Genomic DNA, 22,839 nt, shown 5'->3' with positions numbered 1-22,839 from the left:
GCCTGACGCGCCGAGAAGCCCTCCCCATTGCCGGGCGGGCACATGAACGCCGCCACGACCACGCCAGCCGGCGCTCCGGCCGCGACTCGCTCGCCGCCGCCGGCTTGTGGCCTCCTCTGCTCGCCGGTGTGATTCCCCTTAGAAAGCACTAGAGTTGTTATCTCTATGAAAAGCGCCCATGAGTGTGGGGAGAGGTAGGTAGGTGACTCGTTTGACTTGGAGCTCTCATGTAGTCATGTGGATCGCTGCACCTGCGAAAGTTGGCTCCAACAACCGCTCCACTAGAGAACTAAGGATAGAGATTTAAGATAACTGACAATTACATAGTAGGAGCATTGCAGAAACGAACCAAACAAGAAAAATGTCGCTCTCTAGCTATCAGCAGTTTCATGGTACATTGCATGCGGCGCACGCGTGTCGATTGCTATTGGTACAATTACATACAAATAAGTAACAGGTTATATGTAGAACGAACAGCTGGATCGATCGATCAATCGATCGATGACCCTCTGCTAGCTACGCCTACGCGTCGCCGTCGGCCTTGGTGGGGCTGCCGGCGGCGGTTGGGGAGCCGCCGCCGTGCTTGGAGCCGGTGGGGGCCTTCTTCTTGGCGCCGGCGCGCCAGTTCTTGAGCGCCTTGGAGGTCTGCTCGTCGAAGATGGACTGCTTCATGGTGGAGCCCATCTGGGAGACGAGCGCGTACAGAGGGAGCGTCACGTAGCTGCACAGCACCTGAACAACCACCCTGCATGCATATATGTATATTCATCTCAGATGGATATGATATGATCAGTGCGTGCAAGAGAACTAACAAAGGGTACGTACCCAAGGCAGAGACGTGCAAAGACGAATTCTTCGGAGTCGTTGAAGCACGAGTCCATCCCGTACTCATACTGTATGCAGAATTCAGAGAACAAAGATGATGACAGGCTCACAGCGCTGAAGCATGTTGTATGTTAAGCTGAGATGTATATACGTACCAGAATCCAGAGGAAGTAGATGATCTGGAAGCCATTCTGCAGAGACAGAGACAGAGACAGAGACAGAGACAGAGAGACCTAAGACTGACTGAGCATGCACATTATTGCTCGCAAATGAAGAGAGAGGAGAGCACTAATGGAAGAGCGACGACTGACCTGGAAGAGGGTGAAGTGGATGAGGAAGAGCACGAAGGTTGGGCGTGCGAACCAGAAGTAGGAGTCGCTGACCTGCACCAGCGGGATGCCCTGGATCACGGCGTGCCGCTCCGTGATGTCGATCGCCATGCGGCAGATGATGCCCTGCAGCTTCGTCCCCACGGACAGGATGATCACCACCGGCATGATGGAGATCCAGAGCATGGTGTGCCATCCTGCATATATATATATGCATCGTCGTCAGATGCATGATGGACGACCCTATTATTTTTTTTTTGAAAGGAAGGGGCAAAAGACTTGCCTCTCCGGAATATATTATATTAGAGAGAAAAGAAATGGGTAATACAAAACCAAAGCGACTGGAGGCAGAGGAAAAGAAAGACAAATAAAAATGAAATAAAAAGAGCAAAAGAAGGACCCACTAGAGCAGACCAAAAGGCCACAGCTACAAGAAAAATCCGAAGACTGCAAGGGCCACTTGATTAACGCTTCTATGCTGACTTTGGAAAATTCTGTTATTTCTTTCCAGCCATAAATTCCACCAAAAATGAATTAGCAGGCCGTCGAAGCGTCTTCTTGACTGACTGTTGCAAAAGTTACGAAGACCCGTCCACCAATCATACAAAGATGTATCGCTGAGAATCCCATATGAGGGAGGAAGGTTGGCCCAGGACAACACTTTGTTCCACACCTCTCTACTAAAGGGGCAGTCCTTGCATAAGTGAAGAATAGTTTCTGGGGCCGAGTTACAAAGACAGCATATTGGGTTGCAAGGCCAACCCCTTTTAAGAAGGTTATCAGCCGTTAGAATTTTGTTATGAAGTAATGTCCAGGCAAAAAAACGGCACCTCGGCTCCGTCTTAGCCTTCCAAATGGGGCAGAGATTCATTGTACTGTAATTAGATGAGAATTGGATGTTGTAAGCACTGCTTGCACTGTACTGCCCATCTGCCGACCATCTCCAAGTAATGGTGTCCTCCAAACCATTGAGCTCTTGCATGTTACCTATGGCTTGCCAAAGAGAGACGAACTCTCTAAGCTCAACCTCCCCCGAGCATGGGAAGCATAATCGTATCCAATTGTTGTTAGTGAGAGCTTTGTCAACCGTGATGTTCTTCCTCTTTGTCTTCCTGAAGAGTGAAGGCGCAATGCTCTTAGGGGCTTGACCTTGGATCCAGCTAGAATTCCAGAACTCAGCTGTCTTTCCATTGCCAACCGTCACCAATGTGGATGCATTGAAGAGATCTTCATCAGTCTTGTCACAAGGAAGCTTCATGGCATTCCACGCCCTGTCTTTGCTTTTCCATCGTAACCAAAGCCATCTCAGTCTTAACCCCCTCGCAAAACGATCAAGGTCCAGAATTCCAAGACCCCCCTTGCTCTTTGGGAGGCAAGTTGTGGCCCAGTTGATAAGGCAGTGACCCCCAGAGCAAGCCTCAGGATTATTCCCTTTCCACAGGAAGTTTCGTCTCATTTTGTCAATTGAATGCAGCAACCATTTTTGAGGCGGAAAAATCGTTAGGTGGTAGATTGGCTGTGCGGATAGCACCGATTTTACTAAAGTTTCCCTACCAGCCTTGGACAGCAGTTTACCTTTCCAACCAGCCAATCTGTTGTTAATTTTTTCGATAAGTGGTTGGAGATCAGACCTTTTAACATTCCTGTAATGAAGGGGCAGCCCTAGATATTTTCCAGGGAGGCTAGAGTACTTTGCAGGGAACACGTCCATTAGCGTTGGCCATAATGGTGCCGGATATCTGATTGGGAAAATTTCTGTTTTGTCATAGTTGATCTTTAGTCCTGAACACCCCTCGAACGCGTTGAGAATCCCTTTCAGCACCCCCAAGTCTGATTTGTCCGCTCTTACAAAAACACCCGCATCATCCGCGTAGAGAGAGCACCGAAGCTTAGCTCCTCTAGGCAAAACCTGTCCAAGCAGTCCATCCTGAGCGGCCTTCTCAATCATCCGATGCAGCGGGTCCATCGCTAAAATGAATAGGAAGGGAGATAGAGGGTCCCCTTGTCGAACCCCACGTCTGTGCTTGATTGCCTTTGAACGTTGCCCATTTAAAATTATTCTTGAGGAGGACGATCCCAGGATTTCAGCTACCCAATTGCGCCAATTCTGGGAGAACCCACAGGCCCTTAACACATCTAAGAGATATGCCCAATTCAGGGTGTCGAAGGCTTTAGAGATGTCAAGCTTGACAAAAAGAGCTGCATCACCTTTTTTATGCAGCTCCCTAATCACCCTCTGCACGTATAGAAAGTTGTCATGTATTGATCGGTTCTGGATGAAGGCGTTCTGAGCGTTGGATATAATTTCGTTCATTCTTGGCGCAAGCCTATTTGCCATGATTTTTGTTATAATTTTCATGAAGCTATTGATCAGACTTATCGGCCTAAACCTATCAATTCTGTCAGCATTTTCCCCCTTGGGTATGAGGATGATGTTTGCTTCGTTGATCAGATGCAGGCTTTTGGATCTGTGATAGAAAAAATCATTTATTGCCATGGAGAGGTCGTTCTTGATCAACTCAAAGCAGCATTTGTAGAACTGTCCAATGAACCCATCCGGCCCAGGAGCCTTTTCAGATTGAAGCCTCATGATCACGTCCTTAATTTCACTATCATTAATCAAGTTGTCCAGCTCAGCAAGCTCAAAAGGAGCATACCCCAGATGGTCCCAGCAAACAGCACTGCTCCTCCTTCCTGTCATGCCAAGAATCTGACCGAAGTGGTGCTGAACCTCGTACATCTTGGCTTCCTGGCTCGTTAACAGCGTGTCATCTCTAATTAGTGATCTGATTAAATTTTTCCTTCTTCTATTATTGGCCGCCAAGTGAAAGAACTTAGTGTTAGCATCGCCCAATCGCATCCAAGTAAGTCTGGAATGTTGTCTTGCTCGTGACCTCTGAGCAGAGGCAATATCCAGAATCTTGATTTTGAGGATCCTCCTGAATTCCAATTCTTCAGAGGAGAGTTGTCTACTTTCTTGTGCTTTCTCCAGAAGAGTGAGAATGATCTGAATGATAGCCATCCGCACTTTGAAGTTGCCAACTGTATTGCGTCTCCAGATCGAAAGAGCCTTGGCCGTGCGAGTCATCTTCACATGAAGGCGAAGGATTGCATCATCAGAGTTAACTGTAGAATTCCATGCTTGATGGACTACCTCATTGAACCCCTCAATCTGTGGCCAGAACGATTCGAATCTGAACCCCCGGTAGAATTTGACCGTAGAGTGGCCTTGTATTAACAGTGGGCAGTGGTCCGACGTCATGGTGCACATGGAGAGTAGATCAGCTGCGGGGTACAGATCATGCCATTCAGTTGTCGCGAAGAATCTGTCAATCCTAGTCATGGTAGGGTTAGCTTGTTCATTTGACCAGGTAAATGCTCTATCGGTGAGATCTAGCTCTAAGAGGTGTAGATCATCAATTGTGCTATTGAACTGCCTCATCACCCTTCTGTTGATTGACCCTTTGTTTTTTTCTTTTGCTCTCCTAATCATGTTGAAGTCACCTAAAATTACCCATTCTGGCCTCACCATGGTTTGAATATTTCTGAGCTCAGAGAGGAATATCATTTTTTCATTATCCGGTTGGGGGCCGTAAACACCCGTGAGATCCCAAACTTCATCCACCAATCTGGAAAAGATCCGGACAGACAGCGAATAGGCTGCAGAGCCTGGTAAGAGGGTCAAGTCAAAGTAGTCCGAATCGGCAGCGATTAGGATGCCACCCGAAGCGCCCTGAGAAGGTACATGAAAAGTTTGATTTGCAAGCTTGGCACCAACAGTTTCCTTTAATAATATATTTGACCAGCTTGAGATCTTTGTCTCTTGAAGGCAAACAATGGATGCGCCAGTGGATAGAATTGTATGCCTTACGCTTGCTCTCTTAGCATGGTCATTTAACCCCCGCACGTTCCAGGAGAAAATAGTGCAATTCGGATTCATAAAGCAATAGAAACCACTCTAGATGAGACAGAACGCAGCCGCCAATCAAATCCCAGCCAGGGACCCTGCTGCAGCAGACCAACTGTGGATAATAATATCGAACAAGGATTCGCCGAATTAGTACAAAGCCCAGAACCAAAGGACAATCTGGGAGCACAGGGATACAGAGGCACGCTATAGCACTGCCCAAACACACTAAAACTAGCAGGAATTAAAATGAGAAACAAGGATGGGGTGGACCCGGAACCGCGCCAAAAGCGCCTATCCATCTGAGGAACCATTGATCAGCAAAAGAACCACCAACAAACCCAGACGCAGCAGCTCAGAACCCCTTAGCCTTCCCGGCTTCGGCGGTTGGCATCACCTTTCGACCCTTCTTTTTAGTCTTCCCTGCCTTCACGTTGTCTTGATTTATCAGCTCCATGATTGCCTCCATTTGGCACTTGGTAAGAGGCCTTGTGAATAGACTTGCGATCTGCTCAAATGACTTATTAAAATCAGTACAGTCTGAAGAACTAGAGCAGTCTGGAATTTTAACTGCAGAATTGTTAAGTTTGGCGCGAATGATTTCCTGGGCTTTGGATATTGCATCTCGGTTAGTACCAGTGCTAAAGTTTTTTTTCGCAGCCAGCCTAACACTTGATCTTCTAGTGATGTGTTGCTTCTGAAATTTTAATGTATGTGATGAATTGGTCGTGTTACTTTTCGGCAAAGCTGGGATCAGTGGTGGTTCTGGTGGCGTTGTTATTGCCGCGATGAAGTTGGTCAACTGGGCATTATCGGGTAAGCTGTTCCCTGTCCTCAGAGCAGGAGTAGTACTCAAGGCTTCCTGATTAATGTTGTCAACAGGTTGACACATTGGCTGGATATCGCTAACGCCCGGCTGAAAATCTGGGCAGGATAAATTGTGGATAGCTGGGGCACTCATTTGGCCGACCCGTTCAGCAGCTGGCAGGTTGAGGTGTACAGTTTGATTAGCGTTCAGGAGTTGGGAGCCAAGCAGCTCAACCGGTTGGGCAGCTAAGGACTTGGCTGGACTAGAAATATCCAGGTTTAGAACATTGTCTAAACCGTCGAGGACAGTAGCTGGCAAGATGTGATCTACAGCTTTATTGTCGTTTGCCAGGTGGGTGCCTAAAAACTCAGTCGGTTGGATAGCAGGGGCCTTGGCTGGAACAAAATTGTTCAGGGCCAAAACACTGTCTAAACTATTTAGAATCGAGGCGAAAACATTATTAAGATCCACAGTATTAGTTACCTTGCACTTGGAGGCATCAGGTTCCTTGGAGGTTTCCTGGTTGGCACCGTCAACAGACCCTGGCGAGGCACCCACACCAGCAGCAAGCTCCAGGTCGCCTACCTGCGGCCAGACAGCAGAAACAGCAGGGTCTGCAAAAGAAACGGTGTTGCCCTTTCTCTTGGGCACCCAGCAGCGAGTTGGCGTGGCACCCACACCAGCAGCAAGCTCCCGGACGCCAACCTGTGGCCAGACAGCAGAAACAACAGGGTCTGCAAATGAAACGGTCTTGCCCTTTCTCCTGGGCACCCAGCAGCGAGTTGATGATGCCATCCCCAGACCATGGCGACGGAACGGGGTTGAATGCCTATGCTTGTCGTTGGAGCTATAGCAGTCCTCCATCCCACCCCGGCATCGCGATGAACGCGCCCAACCGGAAAGACTTCGGTGCCTACGGTTTCCACTGCGTCTGCCACGCTGAAAGTTCCCCTCATCATCATCGTCATCCTGGCCCCAGCCACGACGCCCAGTCTCTCTACCTCTGAAAGTTTCTGCATGTTCTCTTTTTTCGCCCATTGAGTCTGGGGCGCCATAGCTCCAGACAAATTCTCTTCGCTGCTTGCGATTAGGGGGCCCCCCCCTGGATCCCCTCCCACGGAGGAAGGAGAGGTCTTCCACCACCTCGATGTGATTGCGAAGAGTGTATACATGACCAGTTTTCAGATCGGAAGGTTCATCATGAAGAGCACCAGCAAGCGGCAAAGGAGCGCTAACTGGTGGAAGCTCCCTGTCCGGTTCTAAAACCGTAAGCTGGACCTCTTTGGGTATGTCACAAGGGTCAGAGCACCATGCCCAAAGATCGAAGGACCTAGTGCGCTCTCTACGCCTTGTGCCCTCCTGCACATAGTGAATTGCACAGCTCTTGCCTAAGGCCTTCGAAGCCACTTCTTCCCCCCAACAGTGAACCGGAATACCTTCAACCCGGACTTTAACTCTAAACTCCAGGTTCATTTTCCTAGCATTGCTGTCCTCTGACCAATCTCCAAAATGGAAAGTCCTATCACGATATGAGACCGAACCCCTATCAAGCGCCCACAGCTTCGACCTTGGATCCGAGAATATGATAAAAAACTGCTCAGGAAAGTGCTTGACTAGCTGATACTGACCGTGGCGAAGGTTGAACTTCTCCCTTAGCATATCACCTGCAGCTAAAGTGTCAACCTCATGGCTATTGCCGTCGAAGGAGCAAACCACAGCCTTGTCAATCAGCTCGTCCCTGCGGCGACGGAAGGAGCCGGTCGCCGAGACCGAGCAGAAGGCACGCGATGGTCTTCCCCGGGGGTCTCCAGGGTAGCGAGCCTCCATTCCTCGGTCTCCCTGCACAACCTGGAGGTAGGATTTCTTGTGTATGGGGGGCGGTTGACTGAGTGGCGCCTTACTGCGTTGCTCATGGTTCCTACCGCAATGCTCAAGGTTCTTATGTAGATCGTCAGTCCATAGTCGTGCCTCATGGTAGGTAGGGGTCCTTGATGGTTGTTCGACTGGCTTAGGAAAAAACCCAGCAGCAGTGAATGTCCCCTGAGAGCTTTTCCGGTTGCAGTATCTCGCTCGATGTCCGGATTGAAGGCAAAGCCAGCAGCGCGAAGGAGCCTGGCAGCAAAAAGCTAGATGATCTGGTGAGAAGCAATTGTAACATTTGCCCTTTAGCTTCAATTTGAAAAGACCAGTGCCCTTCACGTCGAATTGATGATATTGCCGTGTTCGCTCAGTAGACGTCCAGCTCTTGCGCCACCAGTACCGCGGTCTGACCACCGACCAGTCCCCTTCAATGCCATCCGACGCAGCAGGGTATGGCCTCTGTCCATTCAAACGCGGCGCGGCATCGAGACCAGCAGCACGCCGATGTGACCAAACGTTGCCCGAATTCAAATCCCCTTCCGGCTTGCAGGAGAGCTGGAAATCCGGAGTGCGATCTGCACCCACCTCGGCCTTTCCAGACGCCAGGATACGCGGCATTGAAGTCTGCCGAAGAGGATCACCAAGAGCTGCCTGCACTGGACGCGGATCTGCTTTGGATTTTGATCTTGTATCCACCCGGGTCGTCGCATAGGAGCCATCGCCAGCTGCGGCGGACCATTGAAGCTTTGATTGATGAAATGGGACGCCCTTGTCTTGGGAATCATGAGCTTGCTTGGAGGAATCATCTCTGATAAGAGCCTGAGAAAGAGGGAGCTCCTTCGCCGTACTTACCGGGTCGCTGAGTGGGGAGTCCGTCGCGCGCAGGGCCGCTCCGCGCCCGCCGAGAAGGGAGGGGCGAGCCCAACCCGCGGCGGACGGAGGATCTCCCGGCGACTGGAAAGGAGGACCAAGGGAAGCGGCGGCGCCCTTCCCCATCCGCGCGGACCAAGGGAAGCGGCGGCACCCACTCCTTGATTGACGACCCTATTATTACCCTAGCTAAGCTAAGCTAGAGGAAGACGAAGATGGATATATATTACCATTGACATTGAGGAATAGGAAGATGAGAGCAGAAGCCCACAAAGGAGGGCTGATCCCCACGATCACCTTGAAGTCGTCCTCCAGAGACCGCTTGATGTACTTTTGGAAATCAAACTTGGTGCCAGGGGCCAGATGGACCTGCATACGATACATACATTGTTGTTGCTGCTGATTGCCAATGAAGAAGGAACGAACAAACAAGCTGGCGTGGCCCTACATACGTTGACAAAGCTGTGGCGCAGCGCGCAGTAGTCTGCCCGCCTGACGGACCTGAAGAACTGCCGGAAGAAGTTGCTCTGCAGGCAGCATCATCGATCGTCAGATGCAATGCAATAGACAACAATTCAGTAGAAAAGCATCATGAATCTTACGATGTAGAAGGATGCTGGGAACTTGTTGAGCACATTCATATGCTGCCTCACAAACGAAGTCTCGTGGGTGAACCTGAACCGCGTAGGGTCTGGGATACCAACCAATATAGATTTATGATATGATGAATGGACGTTGACAGTTCATGCAATGCAGCAGCATTCATATCCTACCGTTAGAGAACTCGTAGTCCTGCCCTGCTGCTTCCTTCTCCCACTCCTTCCACGCGCGTATCTGCATGGGCTCTTCCGTTCATTCCAATGCAAACATATATGCACACGACACATATAAAAATCGAAATTGACCTTGGCCCTGCCGAGCGCCATGGTGATGGCGCTGTAGGAGACGTGGAAGACGGCGAGGAAGAAGATGAAGATGTGCAGCTGGTGCAAGGCGTTGATGGAGATGAGCGACACCTTCCCCTCGGGGCACTTGGTCGCCATGCTCGCCTCCGCCAGCATCCTGCCGTTGTGCGCGTAGTAGGGCGGCGGCCAGTCCAGCACGCCCCCGAGATGCTCTGCTGCTGCGGCGGCCTTCTTCTTGCCAGGGACGGCGGCCTCCTTGAGCTTGCAGGGGAGCATAGTGTTGGCGGCGTGGTTGCTGATGCACACCTTGACGATGTAGTTCTGGCCGAACACGAGGAGGAGGGAGATGAAGCCCAGCACCATGAGCTCCGCCTTCACCTTCTCCAGGGCCTCCACCATGGCCTTCTTCTTGCGGTGGGAGAAGAACTCGCCCACGTGGTGGAGCCCTTTCTCCAGCAGGATGGAGATGAGCACGATCACGCCGCACACCGACGCCACCGCCCATGTCGGCGTCTGGTCCAGCTCCCGCGAGTTGCCGCCGCCGCCGCCCCCCATTAATTGTGTTGTTGATCGCCTTTGCTTATTGAATCTATCGAATCGACGATAACCTGGCCTAGCTAGCTACGTACCTAGAGGGGTGAGGGATCCGGTCGGCCGGGGGAGATGGCGGACGCTATACCTCCACGCCGGGAGGGGGATCGGAAGGAGCAGAGGAAGGAGGACGCCCGGCACGCAGTGTCGCCCAGCTTGCATGCGACCTACACGGACCTGATTACCATCCATTTCCATCTCCATGTCCATGCCCATGTCCGGCCGTGTCCATTTCCATTTTCCAAGGAGAGGCCGCGCGCAAACTCCGGACCTTCCTCCACCTGCTAGCAGGCCCAACCAACTCAATTCACGACCTTTTCAAGGCCCAGACTAACTATTTACGTGCGTGCGGCGTGCAGGCGGGAGCGCGGCTGGAACCTCCGCGCTGCCGCCACCGGACCGGAGTCGTCCCACCACGAACGAACAGTTGAACACGAAGCCAATCCGCCTCCGTAATCGCCGCCATTCGAGTGAGGCGAGTGCGGCGATCGGCCTCGCCACGCCCCACGCCGCCACGCGCTTATTGCTTTCGCCGACGAGTGACGGCCGTACCATTAGCGTTGGCCAGCTCCTCCACGGGGCGCGCCGTGTTGGACGGACCTATGGAATCGAGGTCAGTTTCCTACCCTATCTCGTGGACCCTCCCCCTCGAATGCCTCTTCTCACATACACACAGTTAGCTACTGCTGACGGATTCCTTGTTTAATAGTTGGAGTCGCAGGGGAGCACAATCCCCTATCATTTTCAGTCTGATGATCCCACCATCCTATCATGTAAATGCCAACTCATCTGTTTTTACATTGGCATTTACTTCTAGTAATCTTCCTACGATACCATTGGCATTTACATTGTTTTTCCCCCAAATCTGGGATGAGAAAAAGAAGGCAGTATACATGTTGGGCTCTTTCCTTGAGAGACATATATTGCTCCGAATAAGAGGCGAATGTTCCGTATCCATCTAGGGGGGTGTTTGGTTAGAGGGACTAAAGATTAGTCTCTAGTTTTTAGTCCCTTTTAGTCCCTTTTTTGCCAAACACTAGGACTAAAATATGGACTAAAATGATTTAGTCTTTAGTCCTTCACATAGGTGCTAAAAGAGACTAAAAGCTCATAATTATCATGTTGCCCTTACCTTTTTATAGATAACTAATATCATGAGTATATTCTAAGGGTATTTGAGTCTTTGGACAATGTATTTAATGACTTTAGAATCTATTTAGTCCCTAGAACCAAACATATAGGGACTAAAGTTTAGTCCTAGGACTAAAGTTTAGTCCTAGAACTAATTGAAACCAAACATGCCCTAGGTTGGCTGCGCGGCTCTTATCTGTTCTGTGCCTGATCCCAACAACAATTCACCAGGTTGTCTGTTTTTCATCAAGGCCTCCTGATGTTGCCCCATTTAACTTTCTATCTAGCCTAACCTGAACCTTGCATTGCAGCTTCTCTGGTGGCTAGGTCTGGCCATTTCTCAATGAACATGGGAGCAGTAGCGATTTTCCATATGCCACAGGAAGTGCTAGCAACTTCTTCCCTTTACCAACATACGCCCTCTTCGTGAAGTTGTTGTAGTCGTTGGCTTCGATCTCATCCAGGATCTGCCTGTACAACAACAGGGAAGCCCATACCTGCAATGGTAACAAAGAAAAGGAAGTGAGGATGCTGTGCTATACTGGGTGGGAAATGTGAAGTTGAGTGGACTTACTGGCCATCTGCTAGCCTGTGAGAGCTCAGTTACCCCTCTCTCTGCCTCCTCAAAAAACATCCTGGCCCTCTTGATCTGCCTCTTCATGAAGTTTCTCCACCGGTTCGTGACGACCCCTTTGAAGATGTCCTCATCAGAGAGCCCTGCCTGTGCAAGCTCATCTTGTGGTAAATATATCCTTCCTCTTCTAGCACTAAAAGACATGGTGACAGTCATATCATCACATCTGTGCTATTGAACACATGCATGTTCGTGCCTGTCGCAGGAAGAATATATATGTTACTTACTCCTCTCCAACATCCCGGAGTATGTTCGTGAGTTGGTTCGCAATTCCCAGAGCCAAGGCAGCACTGTATACGCTTTCAGTTGTTGCTTTAGACTCGGTTGCGATGCCCATCACAGGTACGCTCATTAACCCGACAGTTCCAGCAACATAGTAGCAGTACATGTAGAGCTCGTCGAAGTTGTTATACCTTGTCTTCCTAAGATCACTCCTCATCCCTTCAATCATGTCCCTGAATGGCTGCCACAACATTTATTGATTTCAAAACGTTGGTAACTTGGTATCACAACATAGTTTATCAAACCACTAAGTGGCACAGATAGTTTTCTCTCGGTCACTTCCCAGTGGCAAATCTAGGATTTAAAGTTAAGGTGGTCCAACCTTATGAGAATCAATAAACAAATGAGTTCACATTTTAAGTTCTACAACGTATGAGAATCAAAAGTAGCAAATAAATCAAAACTATCTATATAATTTAGCAGGATCAAAATCAGCCCACCTTGTCCACCCTCTAGATCGATCTGCCAATGTTCCCAGGTCTAATTTTTAATTGATTGGATTTTTTCCCCCTGAAACGTTTCTCTCTCAATCATCATCTAGATCCTATTTTCTTCTGCGCTGGTCATACAGTTACCTTTTGTTTCTTAAAAGGTCGGACCAACTAAGGATAGACCAACTAATTAATTCACATTACCAAGGCCATGTAATATTCAAATTATTGCCTCTCGCTCCAAGTTTTGCTGTGAGGGCTGAGCTCTAGAAACAGTTCATTTTTTATTTAAAAAAAAGTTACATTGAAACAGCTTTGACCCAAACACCTCTCCTGGGTCCTGGTCCATATAACTAGACTAGGACCACTACGATATGCGCAAGGTTCATTGAACCAAACAAAAGCATTGCTAGAAGAGACTAAAGGTTGAAAAAATCTTAAGATTCAGTTGAGTAAACAAAACAATTTCTGCTAGCTTCTTGTCAACTCAGTAGGTCTAGTCATCCTGCACTAAAAACAGTGAGGCCTAGCTAGAGAATCTAATGCTGGTTAGAAATATCAATAACTGCAGTCCAAAAGTGTCATATCAGTGGAATGAATCCGCTAGGTACAGCAGCCCGTAAGGCAGTCAGTACCTGAATGTCTATGGGGAACCTTGAGATGGTATCAGAGAGAGCGGCATCAAGCATGTCGTAAGGACGTCCCGTGAACAGATCCTCAAGTCTCTTCTCCCACCGGTCCAAAGCTGTTGGTGTAATGTAGTTGGCGTTTGGCCCATCTACAAGCTCATCTGTCCTCCTACACCACACTGCAGAAACAATACCCGTCAGATACCGTGCCTGAAGTGTTCGTTTAAAATTGCCAATACTTGAGATTCATATTCCTAAAGGGTAGTTTGAACTATAAAGAATATGTTCTTATAACTTTCCACATGGTCTTCAAGTATTGATCAAGCCATTTAGTAGCAATTTAGGCTACCGAAAGCCTATTTTGGTGCTTCCACATACAACATAAAGCGCATTAAACCTTTATTCACCATTGACTCACGAATGGCCTTCATGGAAGTCAGCAGTGTTTCTTTTTTCAATATTGTTAATTTCCACTGGGAGCTGCTAGTTGTTACCATTACTTGAAAAGTAGCCCAATTTTGCACTGTTATTGTTGGAATCTGCTGTTAAAGTAAAAAAAAAAAATCCTTTTGCCACAGCAGCATAATTAAGTCAGAAGTGCGTATCTACGTTATATATTAAGTAGGGAAACATACTAGCTAGTACAGCGCATCCAGTTCCAGTAGTAGCCATTCTGAAATTTACTGATTGATACTCCGTACGTAACATGCTACTAGCTAGGTATGAGCAATGGTACTGATACATTGGAGGGATACATGCATGGTGATTATTGTATTTGAGACAGACAGATACCATAGATGGCCCATATGGCGCGGCGCCGCTCCTCTGTCATCAACATAGTTCCTGCGACGAACTAGTAGCATGAGTGATGGAAGCAGACTGAAACGATGAGATTGTGGAATTGGAGAAGAAGATGGATCCCATATATATACCGTACGTACCGAGGTAAAACGTCTTGGCATACTCCTCACAGATCTCGCCGCAGCGGTCGTAGGCTTCCTTGAGCCCGTTGCGTGGCATGTCCATGTCCTGGGGCCTGGCGTCGAGGACCGGCGTGCGCAGCTGGCGTTTGAGCAATGCGGCCTGCTTGAGCACGACGTCGTAGACCTTCTGCTCGGACGAGACGACGGCCTCTCCCGCCGGGTTGACGGCGAGGCTGGAGTAGACGGCGGGGGAGGGACGGCCAGCCTCCCACGGGTGGAGGCCAAGGAGCGAGCAGGGCATCCACCGGCGCGCCGCCGGCCTCTTCGTCTTGAGCAGGGTGGAGCACTGGAGAGTCCCCTGGTGGCTGATGCTGTCGGCGGCGGAGAGCCCCGGCGACGCTGCTCGTACGAGTATGATGGCCATATATTTGCTATCTTATCCTAAAGATGGTGGTGGTGGTGGTGGTGGTGGGATGAGATGGTGAGACCAGTCAGCAGAACAGCAAGGAGCACGCGCACCTCCGGCCTCTCCTCTTCTTGCGTATGTATGCTAAGTGTGCGGCTCATAGATGGCCAAAAAGCACGAGGCCCGTGAGCCCGGCACGAAGCCCGCTTTTTGGGCCCGGTCCGAGCCCGGCACGGTAGAATAAGCGGGCGGGCTTGGACAGGAAACTAGGCACGGCGGGCTAGCCCGGCACGGCCCGTTTACCTCTAAGCCCGTTAAGCCCGTTTTTTTTACACTAAAACGTGCTTACCGGCCCGTTTAGCCCGCTTTTTGGCCCGTTTTTTCGTGCTAAACGGGCCGGCCCGGCCTGTTTAGGCCCGCTGCGGGCCGGGCTTGGACAGAAACTTAAGCCCGCTGGCTCAGCAGGCCCGGCCCGGTTTTGGCCGGGCTTCACCGGGCCCGGGCCGGGCCGGGCCGGGCCGGCCCGTTTGGCCATCTCTAGTGCGGCTGGATCGTCGACAAGAAGCATGGGTTATTTCTTGGCATTGGGCATCTTCTTGTGGTGGAACTAGTACTGTTGTGCTGTTGCTGTGTGTAGCATACGTACGCTCGGTCTGGAGAAAGAAGGGGGGAGAGACGTGGAGAGAAGAAGGGCCGGTCGCCCAGGAGGAAGGAAGACGCGGTGCGGATAGATAAGCTTATCGCCAAGCTCGCATCGCATGACTCTCCTGTGTTCGGAGGACGCTGAGTGGTGACACCTGGAAAAGGCCGGATTCACCCTGGCTGCTCCTGTCCGACGTGGCTGCTGGGCGCCCCCCACACCCGCGGTGACATGCATGGCAGTCAGACTACCATAGCCGCGACCTCTGGCTCTGCTGGCTTTGTTTGTTTCAGGTAACTCACCAGGCTCACTTGTCGTCTATTACTCCCTCCATTCCAAAATACCAAAATAGTAGTTATTTTAGCTCTTGATTTTTATGTCTATATTCAAATAGATGAAGATGAATCTAGACGCATATAAAACACATAGATCAACATCAAGTATTATATGAATCTATTAATTAACTAAAACGAATTTAATTTTAACTTAGGACAAGAAGGAGTAGCTTATTAGCTATTTATTATGTGTATAATAAATTACCGTTTACGGCTCTGCCTTTTCTTTTCTTTTACGTGATGATGCCGATGGATGGATCAGCATTGTTTTAGTCGCTTTATTTGCTTTCTTACAGTTGTTTGACACTGCTGCTTGCCTGCTTCTTCTCTCGGCAATTTTGCTTTACAGTAGGTTTAGGTATTACTGTATGCAAGTGCTCGATCAGCTTCAGTCCTGTCCCGTACCTAACATTCGGCTAGCAAGCATTATCATTCGCATATCCATGCATGATGCATGGCACCTTTTCATTTATTCCCCATTTCCATATTATCAATCCGGTGGCTTATATATATATTGTGGTTGCAAGTTTGGTGAGAGCACGGCAACAGAAAGTGCGTGTCCCGTCTCCCTCTCGTCGTCACTTGGTGGGCGTGAGCTGCTAGCGAGGGGGAGGGAACGAACAATTTGGGTGGCAGAGCAAGAAAAGCACCGGTTAGTCTCTAGTCAAATCAAATCCAAGACTATAACAGAAAACATGTGGTTCCTAGTAACATAAAACGTGTAAAGATTTGGGGAGGTTTGGTTTGTCATTGACTAGCTTGGGGTGGACTCGGAGTACTGCTAGCTGCTAGTAAAATGCATGCATGTGTCGTGTGTGTGTGATGTCTCTGCCTTTCCAGATATCCTTGATAGATCATGTACTCCCCCCAGTATTATATACAAAAATACACGCGCAGGAGGTCAATGTCACACCCGGTTCCAGGGGTAGAACCGAGCGCATACCATATGTGCCAGGATCCATTTCCACACATATGTTGACGTCACAAGTGTAATATATCAAAAGACAATGCAATAAAGGCGTAAAGAGAGTATAATACTTTATTACATCATCTGAAACATTGTATCTTTAACAAGTATCACATCAAAGTAAAGCGGAAATAAACAACTGGGCAATCTCCCACAGGAAGATGACCGGCGCATCGTTAGACTTAGAAATCATCGTCGTCGATAAAATCTCCATCAAAGTCTCCAGCATCACCCTCTGATCAAAATTAAGCAAGGGTGAGCTCACTTATGGTCGGGGCTCAGCAAGTGGGGGAAAAACTAATGCAGGTATAACAAGGTGAGGCTAAGGTTGAGCAGTAAGCATTTTAGTTGGTCAACATTTTATTAACAACACCTGTCTTACTAATAAGTGTGAATCCCAAATATCCCATGTAAACAAAGGAGTATGAATATATCAAAAACACTTAAGTGAAACCACTTAAGCAAATTATTGGCAGATCATCGGATCTCAATTTAATTCCATCTTCAAGTTCAATTATCATGTGAGGAGTCCAGGTCGCTCATAACCGGGAGCACGGCTGATATATCAGTTTTACACTCTGCAGAGATGGTACAACTTTACCCACAAGCCATGTATCCCATCTAGCCCGGGTTGATCGGACCCTTAAACACTGCCGAGGTGAATGGCAAGGGATCCATTATGAGGCTTTCACAAAATACCTTAATACGAAGCAACCCGCTAAGGTTTCTAAAGACGGTGGTGGTGGCCCCCTGGGTGAAGTACCTTAGCCAAGAATACGACCCCATGTTAACGTGGGTTGCCAGCACCTACCGCTCCCCCTCTTGCCCATATTTCAGGTAAGGTTGCTAGGCACTAAACATATAGAGCTAATTACCAAAGCCAGAGCCATGATAGCACTCGTGGTTGCACTGTTATCCTGGGTGGTCACTCCATGTTCCAATTAAATTTGTAATAATGTTATCTTAACCATCGGGTTAATGCCATAATTGCCAATTAAATCCTTGGAACATTAAAACCAGTTAATGAGTGACATTAGGAATCATTAAGTTGGGCGATAGCATAAATCTTGCACAACTTAACAATTTTTCCCAGGTTAAACAAGGAATACAGGTAGTAAATCTAGGAAATCCTTAATTAGGTTATCCCATCAAATTATGCAATATATCAAAAGGTAAACATTATTATATGCAATGAATAGGTACAAACAGAATATGCAGAGGGAGAATCCACTTGCCTTGCTCAAGCGAGTCCTGCGGATCGTCCTCGAACGAGTTCGGATCCTCTACCACACAATCAGCTTCTAATAACGTCGTACGTTGCCATACAAAGAGAAAACATACACCAATAAATAAACATGCACCATTCAACAAACAATAAAACATACACTTTACAAATCATACATATAAAAGGAAGACGTCTAGAAATAAAACTTGATTTGTAATTATAATATAAGTCCATCCATATCGACGATCGTCTCATTTGCTACGAGGTAAACTACTAATAATTTAGTCTCGAGAATACACTAGAGGAACCTATATGGTAAATTGACTATGGATGTATATACTATATGGATTCATTTTAAAATACATAAATATGGCGCTAATTCAAACTTTATAGAATCTAGAAAATTAATTAATTAATTAATTATTGTATTTCTACCGAAAGGATGTGGGTAATATTTTGTTATTTCTTTCTAAAAGAAAAATTATAGTAGACGTTACAACATTATTTAGAAGTCACATAACCTTAATATTAACAGAACTAAATTAAACTACTAATTTAATTGTACTATTTAGATTATAGTGGACATAGTCGCTATATTATTTTAATATTAATCGAGACTCCAGCGTGACTTAGTGAATAAGCAATTTGTGTATAATCGAACATACGAACACATACGGTGTGACTAAAATATATAATTCATCCTGAGCAAAGACAACCGTAGAATTATTCATCTAGTATTATTGTTACAAATATATGGTTTACCTATCCCTTAATCTTTTACTCTAACAAACTATATTTAAATTAATGTCAACAATCATAATCAAATTAAAATACACAAAGGCGAAAGACAGCATACACTAATTAAAATAGATCATCACATACATATGAAATTAATCGTTCAGTATAAACATGATTTCAGACTCAAAATTCACAACTAAAAATTATAATTCGCCACAGAAGTTAGATCGTGATTAACTAACTCTTTTGAACTAAGAAATAATCTCACGCAAAATAATCTATCTATAGGGATTAGACAGCAAAATATTCTTTTTCTACCTCTCCTTTCTCTTGTGCAGTGAACGAGGACGAATGGGGCAGGTAGTCGGGTGTCGGGGGAAGGTCGTTGGGACGCAGTGTCGGCTTCGGAGTTCCGGTCGACGGTGAACGGCTCTAGCGGCGAGCGGCTCTGGTCAGCGGTGAACGGCGAGGACCAAGCCACAGAGGAGGGAGTTCGATGGAGGTGCGGCTGGGGAGCTCGGAGTGGGCTTGGGACGGATGGGGACTGGCTCTATGGGGGCACGGTCGAGTTTTGTAGAGGTGTGGGAAGGTGTAACAGACGCCGGTAGAGCTTCATTGGCCAATAATGGCGCGGTGGCGGTGTTACTGCAGAGGAACGGTCGCTTGAATGAGGACGTGAGTGGGGAGAGAAGAGGAGAAACGGTAGCCGAAGGCGCTCCACGTAAGGCGAGCAGTCGAGGAGACGCAGGGATGAGCCAGCGTGGTGCTTGACGAGTCCATGCGAGCGGCGGCGCGTTCGTGTGGTCTGGATTCTGGAAGCAACGATGGAGAAGAAAATAGCCTTGACGTGTGGGGTCCACAAGTAAGAGAGAAAAAGAAGGGAGAGGAACGTGACTGCAAGAAGCTGTCCGCCCAGGTTAGTTGGCCGAGCGGCCGTTTTTCATTTTTTTCATTTCTCTTTTTTTTTCTTTTTGTTAATTTCGAAATTCTTTTTTCTTTTATTTTTTTCAATAAGTTATTCATTAATAAATATACTTTAAATATTACAAAAGTATTATAAATCTAATAATAAAAATCATAGTAAATAATTTTTAGGCAAATTTCTATTATTTATATAAATTTGGCCTCACAAAAGAGAATAAATTAAAATAATTTGTTGCAATTCATTAACAAACAAAACAACAACAAAAAAACCATGCTCCTAAAAAATGAATGCATCAAACATTTGTGACCAATATATATTCAAAAGTTAATTATTTATTTATCATTTTTTTAATTCTTGAGAATAACATTTTCCTATCTAATACATTCAACAACTAAAATTGAATCATCATTTTTTTTAATTGATGGATTTGAGGTGTTACAAAACCTACCCCTCTTAAAAAGAATCTCGTCCTCGAGATTAAGAAACTTCCGAGAATAACTGGGGGAATTCTGCTCTGAGTTCATCTTCTCTTTCCCAAGTGGCTTCATCTTCCGAATGATGACTCCACTGAACTTTGCACATGTTAATGACTTTACTCCGTGTAATTCTGCGAGATGTTTCCAAAATTCTGATCGGGTACTCCGAACAGGTCAAATCCTCATTGACATTCAATTCCTCCATAGGTAACTGTTCTTCTGGTACCCTTAAGCACTTCTTAAGTTGTGATACGTGAAATACGTCATGCACATCTTATAATCTATCGGGTAGCTCTAACTGATAGGCTACTTCACCTTTTCTTTCCAAAATCTTGAATGGGCCAATATAGCGAGGTGATAATTTTCCTTTAACCTTAAACCTTTTCATTCCTCTCATCGATGAAACTTTAAGGTAGACAAAGTCTCCTACTTCAAACATCAATTCTCTTCTTCTATTATCAGCATAGCTCTTCTGTCTTGACTGTGCTGTCTTCAAATTTTCTCTGATAATCTGCACTTGCTTTTCGGCCTCTTGGAGTATTTCTGGTCCAAATACTTGACTTTCTCCAGTCTGATTCCAATAAAGCGGTGTTCTACACTTTCGTCCATATAGTGCTTCAAATGGTGCCATTTTGAGACTTGCTTGATAACTGTTGTTATACGAAAATTCTGCATAAGGCAAACTTTTATCCCAGCTTCTACCATGCTTTAGAGCGCAAGCTCTTAGCATATCTTCTAATACTTGGTTTGTCCTTTCTGTTTGCCCATCCGTCTGCGGATGATAAGCTGAACTAAAATTTAGCTTGGTATCCATGGACTCATGAAGTCTTTTCCAAAAGCGCGAGGTGAATTGGGTTCCTCAATCCGATACGATCTTCTTCGGTACTCCATGCAGACAAACAATCCTCGACATGTATAACTCTGCTAACTGGGCTCCCGAGTAAGTTGTCTTCACAGGTATAAAGTGTGCTACTTTAGTTAACCTGTCTACTATGACCCATATTGAATCATAGCCATCTCGAGTACGGGGTAGTCCAACTATGAAATCCATACTGATTTCTTCCCATTTCCATTCCGGTACCTTGAGAGGTTGTAGCAATTCTGCTGGTCTTTGGTGTTTGGCTTTAACTCGCTGACACACGTCACATAATGCAACATGAGTAGCAACATCTCTTTTCAAACCGTACCACCAATACTTTTCCTTAAGATCCTGGTACATCTTTGTACTTCCCGGGTGAATAGAGTAAGCTGAATCATGAGCTTCTCTCAAAATAAGTTGGCGCAAGTGCTCAATTTCTGGTACACAGATTCTTTTCTTAAACCATACTGTGCCTTGATCATCTTCCGTGAAATCTGGGGCTTTACCCATCCCAATCAAAGTTTTAATTTCCTTGATTTTCTCATCAGACTCTTGTCCTTTACGAATCTCTTCTTCCTTAACTTCATGATTCCAGAGGGGATGTGATGAGCGCGGAAGTTCTCCTGAAACTCCTGCCAAGTTATAGTATCCGCATTGGGATGTGCCGCTGTGAAGGCATCCCACCAATCGGACGCAGTTCCCTCGAGTCTTCCCGAGGCGTACAAGACCTTCTCCCAGTTGTTGCACTGAGTGATGTCCAGCTTCTTTCCAATGACCTTGAGCCAGTCATCGGCATCCAGAGGATCAACCGCATGAGAAAATGTCGGCGGGTGATGACTCATGAAATCCCGGTGTTTATCTCTGGCCGGGGGTGCATACTGCTGCTGCTGGGGTTGCTGATTCTGTTGGTTCTGTTGTAATTGCTGAACAGCCGCAGTGAGTCCTTGCAGAATCTACATCTGGGCGGCGATGAACTGCTCCATATTGGGATTTGGTGGTGGTGGTGGTGGTGCTTGTTGACCACGCTGGTTCCGGTTGTTGTTGGGTCCTTGACGAGCGTTCACCATCTGATTGGTTAGGAGGTGAAGTCCTTAGAGAAGTGGGGAGTAGAAAAGAATCTAGAGGGAAATTTCTTAAGTTTATGTTTTTTTAATGCTCTTATGGCCATCAGACCATTGCACTCAAACAAAAATCCAACTCAAACATATCAAATATCACCATCACATTGTTGTTATTATTATAGTATAACACTGTTTTATCGTCTATCGCATCTAGCTTATTTCAATAAACTATCCTATCAACCTGAAGGAGTATGGTGATAGACTTAGGGGTTCCATAACAAAGCCTTCCAAAAAGAATGAGGATAAGGCAGAGAAAGACGTTTCTTCTTCATCCAAAGGTGGGGTAGAGGGTGTTGGCCGATCTTGAGCAACATAGGCGATACTTTTGTAAGCAGTTCTTCTGATAGCAACCTTCCGATAGACGAGAGAAAATCAGACTAGAAGAATTGAATATGAAGGAGTTGAGTTTTGAGATAAAATAAGTTTTTTTATGCAGGAAAGTAACTCAAGCTTTGAAAGACTAACTAGGCTTTCCATTTCTAACTAGTCTAACGACCTAGGGTCAGCATAGCTCTGATACCACTTCTGTCACACCCGGTTCCAGGGGTAGAACCGAGCGCATACCATATGTGTGCCAGGATCCATTTCCACACATATGTTGACGTCACAAGTGTAATATATCAAAAGACAATGCAATAAAGGCGTAAAGAGAGTATAATACTTTATTACATCATCTGAAACATTGTATCTTTAACAAGTATCACATCAAAGTAAAGCGGAAATAAACAACTGGGCAATCTCCCACAGGAAGATGACCGGCGCATCGTTAGACTTAGAAATCATCGTCGTCGATAAAATCTCCATCAAAGTCTCCAGCATCACCCTCTGATCAAAATTAAGCAAGGGTGAGCTCACTTATGGTCGGGACTCAGCAAGTGGGGGAAAAACTAATGCAGGTATAACAAGGTGAGGCTAAGGTTGAGCAGTAAGCATTTTAGTTGGTCAACATTTTATTAACAACACCTGTCTTACTAATAAGTGTGAATCCCAAATATCCCATGTAAACAAAGGAGTATGAATAT

At 46.8% G+C, this 22,839-nt stretch overlaps 2 protein-coding genes and 1 long non-coding RNA gene across 3 annotated transcripts; 1 reads left to right on the top strand and 2 right to left on the bottom strand.

Annotated features, from left to right (window-relative positions):
- Positions 1-343: 343 nt before the first annotated feature.
- On the bottom strand, positions 344-10,272 carry LOC100193407 (MLO-like protein). Its single transcript, NM_001326567.1, has 9 exons — positions 9,505-10,272; positions 9,373-9,433; positions 9,202-9,290; positions 9,052-9,126; positions 8,830-8,968; positions 1,137-1,351; positions 981-1,016; positions 826-893; positions 344-745 (listed from the first exon to the last, which is right to left on the bottom strand). Exons 1-9 carry the CDS (start codon positions 10,057-10,059, stop codon positions 523-525), a joined length of 1,461 nt encoding a protein of 486 aa, NP_001313496.1. The 5' UTR covers positions 10,060-10,272; the 3' UTR covers positions 344-522.
- Positions 10,273-11,203: 931 nt separating this feature from the next.
- On the bottom strand, positions 11,204-14,549 carry LOC100136882 (yellow endosperm 1). Its single transcript, NM_001114652.2, has 6 exons — positions 14,144-14,549; positions 13,995-14,045; positions 13,209-13,381; positions 12,088-12,323; positions 11,801-11,993; positions 11,204-11,723 (listed from the first exon to the last, which is right to left on the bottom strand). Exons 1-6 carry the CDS (start codon positions 14,547-14,549, stop codon positions 11,550-11,552), a joined length of 1,233 nt encoding a protein of 410 aa, NP_001108124.2. The 3' UTR covers positions 11,204-11,549.
- Positions 14,550-15,072: 523 nt separating this feature from the next.
- Positions 15,073-16,416, top strand: LOC103629546 (uncharacterized). The gene is made up of 2 exons (XR_554463.2): positions 15,073-15,464; positions 16,034-16,416. It is a non-coding gene; the product is annotated as an uncharacterized lncRNA (long non-coding RNA).
- The last annotated feature ends 6,423 nt before the right edge of the window (positions 16,417-22,839 follow it).

This window comes from Zea mays, chromosome 6 (assembly GCF_902167145.1).
Source record: "Zea mays cultivar B73 chromosome 6, Zm-B73-REFERENCE-NAM-5.0, whole genome shotgun sequence".
Lineage (NCBI taxonomy): Eukaryota > Viridiplantae > Streptophyta > Magnoliopsida > Poales > Poaceae > Zea > Zea mays.
This window is presented reverse-complemented; position numbering and strand designations above follow the sequence as displayed.

Coding starts and splice junctions, on each gene's coding strand:
- LOC100193407 (NM_001326567.1), bottom strand. CDS start 10,059: ATGGGGGGCGGCGGCGGCGGCAACTCGCGGGAGCTGGACCAGACGCCG. Junction 8,969..9,051: donor TGCGCCACAGCTTTGTCAAC/GTATGTAGGGCC, acceptor TATCGTATGCAG/GTCCATCTGGCCCCTGGCAC. Junction 746..825: donor TTTGCACGTCTCTGCCTTGG/GTACGTACCCTT, acceptor ATATGCATGCAG/GGTGGTTGTTCAGGTGCTGT.
- LOC100136882 (NM_001114652.2), bottom strand. CDS start 14,549: ATGGCCATCATACTCGTACGAGCAGCGTCGCCGGGGCTCTCCGCCGCC. Junction 14,046..14,143: donor TGCCAAGACGTTTTACCTCG/GTACGTACGGTA, acceptor AGTTCGTCGCAG/GAACTATGTTGATGACAGAG. Junction 11,994..12,087: donor CTCCGGGATGTTGGAGAGGA/GTAAGTAACATA, acceptor CATGTCTTTTAG/TGCTAGAAGAGGAAGGATAT.